The following is an 11,958-nucleotide window of genomic DNA, read 5'->3' as shown; positions in this document are numbered from 1 at the left end:
TTCATGCAGAACGACGTCGCGTCTTGGCTAATAGGGAACTGCAGTAGGTATGTAGCATTGTACCCAGGTACCTGCTGACAAGACATTGAATCTGTTGAAACGAGCAGCCCTGGATGTATAAAATGTGCATTGCCCTACCATCCCCTACATACAAGTGTAGCGTCGTGTACCAAACGCGAAAATGGCGTTGCAAAACATCGAACGCCTCTTCGCCCGCGCCAGCTTCATTGCCTCGATTGTATTGAATCGCATTGCATGCGGAACTCAATCGTACAGGAGCTGTACGCCCTGTAATTCGGATCGCCCACTCTACTACCATACACCACACGCGCCACTCCACCTCGCCCAGATCCATGCCCATCATCACCAACTCTGCCGCTCATTCGCCATGTGAAAAAGTGCACAACGCAAACAAAATTACCTCTCATTTAGACCTTCGCAGCGCCCGGAAACATCATGTGATAGACCGGCGGCACCACATACTGCGCGGTAATCATCCTGCCACCAAACCAGCGACCGTTCAAGCCACGGTAGGCATTGATACCACCCTGGTCCCTGTCGAATTTGAGGTAGATCTCGCCATCATTATTGTCGAGCGCGAGGGCGATGTGGACAACCTGGCCGTACTTGTCGTTACATTCTTCCTTGATGTCCTCGGTGAGTTCTGTTTTCCAGTTCGGTTCGGATTCCCTGGAGATCACAATGTCAGTATTCGTGATGTATCTAAAACGGGTGAGGGAGGACGTACTCAGCCTGATTATAGACATTCTTCAACAACACACACCTTGATGGCGTAGCTTCCTCAACAGGAGCAGCCTTCCTCACCTTCTCCGCCTGCTTCTGCGGCTTCTTTTCCGCCGCATCAGCCGGATCCTCGATCCTAGCCAACTTCCGCATCAGTGAGTCACGCGAATAATTGCTGAAGTTCACGCCAGCAACATCGGTATCATCAAGCGCGCTTGCACCGCCAGTCTTCTCCGCATCCTTACCACTCGCGCGATCGAAGTTTCCGGTGCCGCCGGCGTGTGCGCCACGACCGCCCATGCCACTGAAAGAGGAACCTTGGCCTCCGTGTTGGTGTGAGGCTTGGTGGGCCTGCGAGCCGAAACGCTGAAGGAGTGATTGCGTGGATTCCGGCGTGAACTTGTCGTTGCCGAGGCCGACGCGGATGGGGCGGCCAGCAAGCTCGAAGCCGTTCATCTTCTCGAGGGCTTCTTTTGCCTGTGTTGGGTCAATGAACCTAGTAAATCATGGGTTAGTGTGGTCACGTGGGGTACAGGGTGGATGATAGGACTTACTGAACAAAACCATACCCCTTGCTGCGACCTTGCTCTTCCTTCTGCAACTGCACAAATTCAAGCTCACCGAAAGGCTCAAACACATTCTTCAAATCCTCCTCGGTGATAGAGAAGTGGATGTTGCCGACGTAGAGGCGGTGGAACGGAATGCCATTAGTCTGAGTCGGCTGACCCTCGGTAGTGCGCTGTTGGCGGTTCTTCTCTGCTTCAGTAAGCTGCGCAATGATAGGGATGCCGAGTAATTTCTGCCCTGTAAGCTGGATAGCCTTCTCGACAGACTCTTCTTCCTTGAACTCAACATAGCCTACACCCTTTGACCGTCCACTGACACGATCCTTCACGATCTGAGCCTCGACCACTGGACCGACCTGCTCGAAGAATTTCTGCAAGTCGCGGGTGCGCAGACGGGCTGCGAGTTGTTGGACGAAAACGGTGCGCCTATCACGCTCATCATCAGTGGGCTCTGGTGTGCGCTTCCGTGGTGGGGGTGGAGGTGGCGATCTGCGACGTGGTGGAGAGCGGCGACGCCCACCACCGTACGCACGATCAATCTCGCGGTCACGTGGAGATCTGGCGCGAGGTCTGCCCCCGTATCGATCATCTCGATTTCTATCACGCTCCGCCATTTGGTCGGGATCACGCCTGTCGGGACCGAGGCGAGAGCGAGGGTCGGCATTTTCGGTGCTGGAGCGTCGAGCATCTGGATCGCGTCTATCACGATAGCGGTCAACGCCTCGATCACGCGAGTTGCGACGGCGACGGTCGTGGTCCGGAGAGCGCGATCGGCGTCTGGACCTCACACTCCCATTAGCGCTTCCCCTGTCACTAGCAGAGTCTTCGTGGTCGTGCTCGCGCAATTTCCGCGCCCTACGTTCGTCATTCTGCTCACGCTCAGTTGCGTACTTGTCCTCGCGACCGGCACGACGCGGGTCGCGACTGCCTGCATTGCCGTTACCATTTGCGTTCTCATTCGGGTCGATCTCGCTACTGCTGTTGCGCTTTCTAGTGGCGGTGGTGGGCTTGGCCTTCACGGGGGCTTGCAAAGACTTGGCTTTCTCCTGCGCCTTCTTCTCCTCCTGCTCGAGGAGCTCGTCCACAGCCTGATCGAGATTCATTGGTGGATGCCCTTCGGCGTAATGTGTTATATGTATGCTCACAGCTGAGTGATTTTCTTGTAGTATGCTGGTTGGTCGCTCAACTACTGCAGGCAAGTGGTGACTCCTCGCTGACAGGTGGAAAATGCAGTGTCTGTGGTGGTGATGGTGGTCTGATCTGTGGGGTGAGTCGTGTCGGGATCGCGGTGGCCTAAATGTTAGTCTGTCGTCGACGGCAGTGAGGATGCCGGCGGTAAGATGGATGTAATGTGGTGATGGAAGGTGGATCTGGATAGGATCAAGGTAGCAAATGGTCAGCCTCTGCAGACGATCACAGGACAGGCGGAACGTTTCCGCTGAGCCGAAGCCACGAGATGTGCATATGGAGCATGCATGTTTCCCTCGATATTGAGGCTTTGTGAACGACATAATGCTCGGAAACGGAAATGAGAAGGATGAGTAAGAGCTGTGATGATACAGCAGCTTCTTGGTACCATACCTATCGTCGTGTTCGGGGAACAGTGTTGGCATTGCGGCAGAACAGGCAGAACAGGCAGAACAGGGTGGAACGCTTTCCAATGTTCGAAGCATAAAAATTGTATTACTCGTATACTATCAACCATCAACTTTCTCCACTACCCACGTTTATACTGTAAAGGCACGCATTTGCTGGCGTTGGTGTAGACGGTTAGGAAGAGATAGAGGCAACCATCACAATCACCACCAGTCGTTCACGTTGGCTTCGGCGTGGCTTCCCTGCAAACGCATAACGATATACACGACCTCACGACCAGTCCTAACGCTCGTTGATCGAGCATTCCGATCCCGTTGCCGAATACAGATCTCTCAACTCTCTTCCATCAAGAAGCCTTCGAAACTAACGACGTCTTCGACAGCGGCAGTCGCCTCAGCAATCCAAGATCTCCTTTCCGGCATCGCACCAAAAGTACCGTCCGAAACACCCACAAATGAGGCCATCGCAGCAAAGTGGGAACCCCGACTTTTAAGCTACGACTATAAAGAACAACCTTCGGAGCGCTGGCGCAGAAGGAATATTCTTGGTACGAGATCGGAAGGAGGCGATGTCGAAGCCAGCACAAAATCAACCACCAGCAGAACCCGAAGTCGTACGAGTGAGATCAACTTCCACCCTCACCACCGAAAGTTCCTCCTCCCACCGGATCAGGACTACAACACCAAATACCGCTCCCACGAGCACGTGGCACACACGACCATGAAGTCACATATCCAGGTCCTCACGACGCCTACGGCTGACACACCTGGGACGACTTTATTGCTGCATTTCGATAATAAGAGATATCTGATAGGTAGCTTAGCGGAAGGAACACAACGAGCATGTATCCAGATGGGCGCTCGTCTGCTGAAAGTCAGCGAGTGCTTCATCACCGGCCGCACAGAATGGAGCAACACGGGAGGTCTGATCGGGATGATCTTGACTCTTGCAGACGCAGCCGCGTCGAGTGCGGCTGCTAGTCAGGATGAGGCGAAGAGGCGCGTAGTAGCCAAGGCTAGACGGATGGGAGTCCTGGAGGATGTTGAGAGGATGAAGGAATTGGAAGAGGAGGCTAGGAGGGAGGGACAGGCTAAGTTGGGTTTCTTTGCTCCGCCGGGCGTGAATCATGTGCTCGCTACTGCGCGGAGATTCGTATTCAGGAAGGGTATGCCGATTGATGTTAATGAGATTGTCGAGGCGAGGGGAAATGTGGAAGGAGACGATGCGGAGGGGCCGTACTGGGCGGATGGGAATGTCAAGGTTTGGGCTTTTGCTACTTTGCCGGAGAGTCATGGGAGCGTTCAGCAGACCAACGGCAGTGCTCCAGCGAGCGGTATCGAGAATGAAGTCAAGATGGCGGGCACAGTCTCGCCCCGGAAGCGAAGTTTCGAAGAAGTCGACGACACAGAGACCAATGGCAAAATTGCAACATCCCCCTCCTCTCTATCGCAAGCCGAACGAGACGAATTGACCGTTAAAGCCGTAGTGGGCGAAATGTTCAACTCCTCCTGGCGCCTCGACACTCTCCACGAAACTCCGCTGGGCAAAGTCAAGATGCCGGCCTCAGTCTTCGTGCGTAGAGATGGTAAAACGGTACCATACAACGGCTCTGTGCCCGGCCAAGCTCCAAAACCAGGATATCCTGAAGCAGATCCTGATATGATCGTGTTAGTCCGTAAACCATGGCCAGGTGCCTTGGTGGAGAGCTTGCCACCCACGGCACCGAGAAAAGAAGCAGTAAGTTACATCTTCAAAAATCATACTCAACGCGGTAAATTCCACCCGGAACGAGCAAAGGCGTTGAATGTGGCGAAGGGACAGAAATGGTCTAGACTCTCTTCTGGCGAGAGTGTAGAGAGTGAGGATGGCGAGATTGTTACGCCTGAGCAAGTGCTTGATGAGAGTAAAGAGGGTGGCGGGATTGCTGTGATCGATATTCATGGGCCCGAGTACTTGGAGCCTGTGTTGAGGAGGAAGGAGTGGAGGAGTGAGGGTGTAATGAGGGGTGTGTGCGCTATTGTCTGGATTCTAGGACCTGGTGTCGCTGGGGACGAGAGGCTCATGGGTTTCATGGAAGGCATGAAAGAGGTAGAGCATGTTGTTAGCTCTCCGGAGTTGTGTCCGAATCATATCGCCCTCGATTCGGCGGCGGCTGCTACCGTCCGGCTTAGGCAGGTGGATGGGAAGAGGTACGCAATATCTGCGCACATCAATGAGCCAAGTATGTCGGCTTCTAGTCTACCAGCAAATGCAAGGGCGGCGGCAAGGGGTCAGATTATTCAGCTGGAGCCGAAGATGGAGGTTCACGAGAGAGTTGCAGTGCCCTACCTCAACGTCCCCGATATACAAATCTCCGCAGATGTTCGAGCGGAGGCTGAAAGGTGCCGGGAGGTTGCCAAATCAGCTGCAACAAGCCCGCAGAACCAGAAATGGCTCTCTACACTCCCTGCAGGCGCCAGCGATGCCGAGATAGTGACGCTCGGCACTGGTTCAGCTCTCCCGAGTAAATACCGCAACGTCTCCTCCACTCTACTACGGGTTCCGGGTTGGGGTAGCATGCTCTTCGATGCCGGGGAGAACACTCTAGGACAACTGAAACGGGTCTTTGAGCCGGAGGAGCTGAAGAGTGTGTTGCAGGAGTTAAGAATGATCTTCATCAGTCATATGCATGCGGATCACCACCTTGGAACGGTCAGTGTAATCAAAGCTTGGTATGAGGAAATCCATGCCTCTCGACCTCTCGTCCTATCGGAAGGGCACCAGGCGAGGGAGAGCTGGAATACGAAGACTGGGCTGGCTGTTGTGTCTGAACCGGCTATGTTGAGCTGGTTGACGGAGTACGCGCAGATTGAAGACTTTGGCTTCTCGCGGCTTGCTCCTTTACAGATCTCCGCTGCTTTAATCCAGGGTCGCGAGGTTGTCAAGCCCGCACGCTTAGGATGGTTCATCCCGCCTTCCGTCCTGAGAACGGCAGTCGGACAAGAAGCCACGAACGCTCTCCGCTCCTCCCACGCCGTCCCGGCCTCTCGCCTAAATCTGTCCGATATCCAAGCCGTCTCCGTCTCCCACTGCGCCGGCGCACGGGCGGTCAGCATAACCTTCCCTTCCGGGTTCAAGGCGAGTTATAGCGGGGACTGCAGGCCGAGTAAAGCTTTCGAGGTCATTGGGAAGGGCAGCACGGTGTGTATTCACGAGGCGACGTTCGATGATGAGTTAATTGGGGACGCGGTGGCGAAGAGACATAGTACTACTTCTGAGGCTTTAGGAGTAGCGGAGGCGATGCGGAGTCGGAGTGCGGTTTTGACGCATTTTAGTCAGAGGTATCAGAAGGTTCCGGTGCTTGAGAGAGGGGTGGAGGACGAAGCGCGTGCTGCGGAGAAGGATGGGGAGGTGACTGCTGCGATGGAGGTGGAAGATAGTGCAAATCCGGACGACGATATGGATGCCCCTCTCGAGGACGTCATGAACTCGTTACCGCCTGAGACGCAGGACGTGATCAACAACGAGAAGAAGCATTTCAAGCCAGAAACCACCGGGTCTTTTGCGAATGTTTCCGGAGCCGGGGAGGCTGTTCGCTTCAAGTTGAAATCCGATATGAAGGTCGCTGTGGCATTTGATTACATGCGGGTCAAGGTTGGCGAGATCCCGGAGCTGGAGCACTTCACCCCTGCGCTGTTGAAGTTGTTTGAGGAGGGTGATGGGGGAGAGGAAGAGGGTGCTGGTGGTGGTTCTGATGGCGAGGCGGAGGGTGGGAGTGCGAAGAAGAAGGGCAAGAAAGAGAAGTTTGGAAGAGGTGGTGCTGGTGGTGGCAAGGGGAGGAGGAATAACTGATTGAGATTAGACAACGGAGGAGAGACAACTGGTCAATATCACGGCCAGGTGTTACACACCCAGGGCTTTTGCAGGACTGCACACCACGAAGAAGGAGTCCCCAAGGACGTGGACGTTACAGCCGTATGTACCAGAGGATACCGCAATGAACATGTAACAACCAAAATAGCAGACAGATGCACACTTCTCTCAGCGGAGACATGAACCGTGTTCACATCATGCAGGTCGACTCGTGAGGTGTTTGGCATTGTCTCGGGAAGAAGTTCCTGGCGAGGCTTCAGCACGTTGCACGTACCACAGGTCCGCCAACTTGCACCACTTGATTTTGCATCGATAAATATCTAACGCATGATCTGACTGCGGCGGCCTCACACGACTTCATGCATTTCTATTACGTGGGGGCTCGCCAAGCAGCTTCCATGGGTTGTGCTGCTGCCATGCGGCACAGGTTTTGAGGCGGCGCTTAGCGAGACTTTGGCTGCTATTCTCGAGCACCTTGCGTTCTACAGACCTCTGAGAGCGAGACTTTCTTTGAGGATAGCACAATCGTCCTCGTCAGTGCAAGGATACTTTTGTGACGAATGCGTGGTGCATGTCTCTTGCAGGTAGTTCACGGTCAAAAGAGTCGTCCTCAAAGTGGAGCTTCGTGTCTTGGGTGCCTGTGAGGCAGTGCTTTGCGGCACGGTAGGTGAATGCAAGCTCAGCCTCGCCCAAGCTCTATGTGACAGAAATCTCTCATGTATAAGACTTTGGTTGTACAGCTCCATGACGGATCACCAAGGACTCATACCTTTCAGATCAATCTTCCTACTGCATCAATAGCTCACACAATGGCCACGATTTTTGACGGAGTGGCAGCCTTCGGACTCATGAACCCGGACAAGCATGCCATCACTTGCGTTGGCAACACACAACAAAGACGAAGATGTCGCAACCTGATAGCGTACCGCGATGTGAACGCTGCGAAACAGATCCTCACCACGATTACAGCTTACGCTGATGATCCTGCTCGTCTTCAACGACGACTACGTAGTCTGGCCACACTGTGCATCTGCAAGAACGCACGTAACGGCCATCTTTCGCAGCGGGACGACATCGTGAGCGAATGGATGGCCATCATGCGTACGGTAGGGCATGGCGGACATCAACAACATCTTTCTACGCAACTACGCCCTGTCGACCCGTACTTTACTGGCGGCCTGCAGAGTAGGCAGGGAATTCCTCCAGCTATTGCAACGATCTCTCGCCGGACGGAGTCAACACTTCAATCTACTCAATCAAGGGAGCCGTCACCAGTATTAGCGAGAGCCACCACGCCACTCGTACCGCAGCTCACAACCACGATTCGACCAGCAGCTCCAACACAGCAAACCAGCACGGCACGGCCATCTTCACCAGCTACTACAGGCACAATTGTCACCGCCTTTGCTTCGGAACATCAAGCAGCTAGAAGCGCTCGGGTTTTGAGCCCTCAGCCTTCGCTTCCTCGTCATGCACCGGATATGATCGTTAGCACAGGCGAGATCGTCATTGAGCATAGGGCCAGGTCGTCGATGGCGGTCCATCGCATAACTACTGCTGGATCTTCACGATCTGCACGGACTGTGGACAGCGAGTCGATAACCATCGTTGAGACTGACAACATCGTCGTCCAGACCACAGAAAGGCGATCAGCAAGGCTTGCTGCTCTGCGCATTGCCGCTGTGTCTGCCAGTGAACGGGACAATGCGGCGCCTGAAGACGATCAGAGAGTTTCGGCGAGCACAGCAGGCGCTACTGCGATACCACAAGCCAGCAACCGCACTCCTGCAGATCAGCACAGCCATACAAATACGAGCTCAACTGCGAGTTCGAGCCCAGCTGGCATCGAAATCTGCAGCATTTGCCTCGACCCCGTAACAGAGGCTCGCGAGACGCCCTGTGGCCACGTCTATTGCGGTGCCTGCATAGCCACATGGCTCGACCACAGCTCGTCTTGTCCACTGGATCGCAGACATCTTACAGCAGCAGGGCTTCGTCGTCCAACCAGAGTTCTTCGCAAGGCCGTCGAAGGCGAGTGTCCGATGTGTTACGAGGATATCGGTTTGCCGAGCGACGAAAACACTGTGTGGTGCCGGAGGCAATGTGGCACCAATTTCCATCGACGATGTATGGATGACTGGCATGAGAGTGAGGAGGATGGAAGTACTTGTCCTTACTGCCGTGCCGAGTGGCAGGAATAAGTCTGCGCGTGCAGCTGTACATTCGACGGTATACTTGGTGGAAGCACCATTGTAGTCACTCTTAGCGCTTGGCGTTGGTAACGGATTGCTGGGTTGATAAATATGTACAAGAAGCTACTGCACCGACGATAAATTTTTACACCTCTGGCTCACACAAGTCTATCTGTTCATCCCCGTCTCATTCTACTTCTGCGCCTTGAACTTGCCCGCAATGCACTGCTTGACAAGCGGCTGATCGGTGTATGTCGAACCACTGAGCGTGGGAGTCTCGGTAAGCACGTAGCTGGTATCGAACATACCCGCCGACCATCCAGTCCAGCCCAAAAAGACATCAGAGTAGGTGTTCAAAGTATCCAGCTCCTGGCAGACCATAGTCAAGCAAGAGCTATCGCTGGCTCCGCCACCAGTCTCAGTGAGCATAGCTTGCCTCTTGTTGGTGCGGAGGTAGTTGCCGAGGGTCGTGAAAGTGGCGACGTTATTTGTGGTGCACTGGGCGTGGGTGCCGGAATTATCGGAGTCGAGGTAGCGGTGGACGTCAAAGATGAGGTTGGTAGTGCTTCCATCGATGTTGGTTACCTTCATGAGGGCTGCAGCGGAACCGTTGTCGATGAAGTTGGCGGCGGAGGTGTAGTCGGTTCCTGGAAGGAGGATCTTCTGGGATGTGGCACCGGCTTGGCGGATAGCGGTGACGGCGGCCTGGACTGTGGTGGCCCATGTGCCGATGGTGAGATCATGCTGGGCTTTATTAGCTTTACATCTCGACCGACTGATACGTTCGATACTTACAGGCTCGTTCATGACGCCGAAAGCGACCTTGGAGTTGCTCTTGTACTTGGTAGCCAATTGAGACCACAAGCTGGCGAATTGAGCATTGGTAGGTCCACCTTGTCCAATAACCTGGCCGTTCCAGCGGGCATAGTTGTGGACATCTAGGATACACATAGCAGCGCCGCTGTTCAAGCAACCCTGCATGAGGCTGTCGTAGTTGGCCAAGTTGGCGGAATTGAGGGTGCCACCGAGCTGGTTGTTGACCAGGTATTGCCATCCGACTGGCAGACGGAAGGCGTTCAAGCCATCATCAGTGACGAAGTGCTTGATCTGGTTGATACCGGCGGTACCTGGTGGGTCGACGCTGGAGGTAGTGCAAGTGCCGTCAGTGCCGCAGCCAAAATCGAAACCGGCGATATTGACTCCGGCATAGGCGACCTTACCAGTGGCCGCCGCAGCAGCGGCAGAGCTGGTTGCAGCACTAGCTACTGTGGTCGGCTTGCTCGCACTGGTCGTGGTCTTTACTGCTGCCACAGTTGTTGGCTGAGATGCAGCAGCTGTAGACGCAGAACCAGGGACGCACTGAGAGTAGTACTGGTTGCTCGACTGGCAGAAATAGCCAGACACACAATCCGTAGCACCGGTGTAGCCTTGACCACCACATTGGCCATAGGCACTCTGCGTAGCGGCGTTGGCTGCAGTTGCGGCCGCAGCGACGGTGAAAAGTGTAGTCTTCATCTTGAAGTATGAAAGTAATGAATGAATGAGAGTGTTCAAAAGAATGTATGGATGATCTGAGGACTTCGAACCAAGAGAGTGGCAGTACGTACCTGATACTTATATTTGTTCTCCTTGCTTTCGGTAGAAATGCTTGTTTGAGATCTGTACAAGCATCGATATTGTGGCTAATGTCAACCGAACGGGTGGAGTTTGGTGAAGCAGGCAACGTCGCGGTTCCGTGCACGATTTGTCCCAGATAAAGACGATATCGACGCTAAGATCTTGCCAGCCGTGGCAGACGGGACGAAAGTCCTATTGCATATTGCATACCAGGGAAGAGGCGGCTGTGGAACCTGTATAGACGCACGGAGGTGGATGCTGGTCTCGCCGCATCGAGAAGAGCGCGGCATCTACAGACTGTATGGCGGTCTCACACTCTTACAAACGGTATTGGCGAAGAAATTGTTCAACCAGAGAAGCTTCACGTTCGATTGGCGGAAGGAGAGGTCGTCTGCGTTTCATCTTGAAAGTGATGATGAAACAGCGCCGTTCTGGAAGCGAGATGTGCCGGCCCACATCGACTGTGATCGAATTCCGTACAGGACCGGATTTTCGATGGGCTGCTCGATTCTATCAACGACGGCATAGAGACAACGCAATTAGTACAAGAAGAGACGGTCTTTCGCATCCTTGACGACCCATTCTAGGCCTTGCTGTAGATTCTCGCCTGTAATAGCAGAGCACGGTATAACATGCCATTTATGAGTCTGGATCGTGTCGAGTTGCAGGCCCTACAAATTCAGCTTAGTCAAGACGGCGCCGCCAGCCACGTGTGGGGCAAGGAACAGGATGACTTCGTACCTCGCATATTTCGTCTTCAGTCAGGCACCCCGGCACGTCGCTCTTGTTCTTGAAGACGAGGAGAGAGGCGCCCATCAAGCGCTACAAAGGTGTCAGCAAGCGTGCCAGGAAGATACAATGCAAGAGCTTGGGATCATACCTCCTGCACAAGCAGTCCTTTCAGTTCATGTCGACAGTCGTCCAGTCGCTCGCGATCAGTCGCGTCAACAACCCAGATGAGCGTGTCTGTCTTCTCGAAGTAGTTCTTCCAATACGTTCGGAGTGTCTTCTGCCCTCCAACGTCCCCTACACGTACTATCAGCCGGCGACACGATCACGCGTAAGAGGATAGCACACAAATATTCAGCTTGTAGCTTCACCATGGTCAGCATCATTGGCTCGTCTGAACTGCATTCGTGGCTCACTCACCCGTCGTAGTCGATCGTCTTGATGATGAAGCCTAGCGTTGGACTGACACTGTTCACATCCTCTTGCATTATTCTTTTTACGATTGTTGTCTTCCCAGCATTATCAAGCCCTCTGCGGTTGATTAGTGGCATAGTACCTGACTCCTATATCCAGAGCATACTCACAACATCAATATCCTCATCTCCTTGTCTTTCAATCGCGCTTTGCGCAAGATCGACAACATTTTCACTTCACCTCTCGTT

At 53.9% G+C, this 11,958-nt stretch overlaps 5 protein-coding genes across 5 annotated transcripts; 2 read left to right on the top strand and 3 right to left on the bottom strand.

Annotated features, from left to right (window-relative positions):
• Window positions 1–428: 428 nt before the first annotated feature.
• On the bottom strand, window positions 429–2,413 carry rsd1 (Phosphatidylinositol-3-phosphatase SAC1; the record flags this gene model as incomplete). Its single annotated transcript, XM_064833602.1, has 3 exons — window positions 429–690; window positions 785–1,240; window positions 1,314–2,413. 3 exons carry the CDS (start codon window positions 2,411–2,413, stop codon window positions 429–431), a joined length of 1,818 nt encoding a protein of 605 aa, XP_064698563.1.
• A 1,213-nt stretch (window positions 2,414–3,626) lies between these two features.
• LTS14_000892 (uncharacterized protein) lies at window positions 3,627–6,737 on the top strand (the record flags this gene model as incomplete). The annotated part of the gene is made up of 1 exon (XM_064833601.1): window positions 3,627–6,737. The coding sequence occupies one exon, from the start codon at window positions 3,627–3,629 to the stop codon at window positions 6,735–6,737; it is 3,111 nt and encodes a 1,036-aa protein (XP_064698562.1).
• An 830-nt stretch (window positions 6,738–7,567) lies between these two features.
• On the top strand, window positions 7,568–8,959 carry LTS14_000891 (uncharacterized protein; the record flags this gene model as incomplete). Its single annotated transcript, XM_064833600.1, has 1 exon — window positions 7,568–8,959. One exon carries the CDS (start codon window positions 7,568–7,570, stop codon window positions 8,957–8,959), a length of 1,392 nt encoding a protein of 463 aa, XP_064698561.1.
• A 183-nt stretch (window positions 8,960–9,142) lies between these two features.
• EGL2_1 (Endoglucanase EG-II) lies at window positions 9,143–10,465 on the bottom strand (the record flags this gene model as incomplete). Its single annotated transcript, XM_064833599.1, has 2 exons — window positions 9,143–9,694; window positions 9,746–10,465. 2 exons carry the CDS (start codon window positions 10,463–10,465, stop codon window positions 9,143–9,145), a joined length of 1,272 nt encoding a protein of 423 aa, XP_064698560.1.
• A 641-nt stretch (window positions 10,466–11,106) lies between these two features.
• LTS14_000889 (uncharacterized protein) lies at window positions 11,107–11,784 on the bottom strand (the record flags this gene model as incomplete). Its single annotated transcript, XM_064833598.1, has 5 exons — window positions 11,107–11,238; window positions 11,309–11,389; window positions 11,448–11,593; window positions 11,645–11,661; window positions 11,717–11,784. 5 exons carry the CDS (start codon window positions 11,782–11,784, stop codon window positions 11,107–11,109), a joined length of 444 nt encoding a protein of 147 aa, XP_064698559.1.
• Between the last annotated feature and the right edge of the window lie 174 nt (window positions 11,785–11,958).

This window comes from Recurvomyces mirabilis (assembly GCF_035927965.1).
Source record: "Recurvomyces mirabilis strain CCFEE 5264 chromosome Unknown scaffold_2, whole genome shotgun sequence".
Taxonomy (NCBI): Eukaryota; Fungi; Ascomycota; class Dothideomycetes; order Mycosphaerellales; family Teratosphaeriaceae; genus Recurvomyces; species Recurvomyces mirabilis.
The sequence above is the reverse complement of the archived record's forward strand: the minus strand, read 5'-3'. Positions and strand labels throughout refer to the sequence as shown.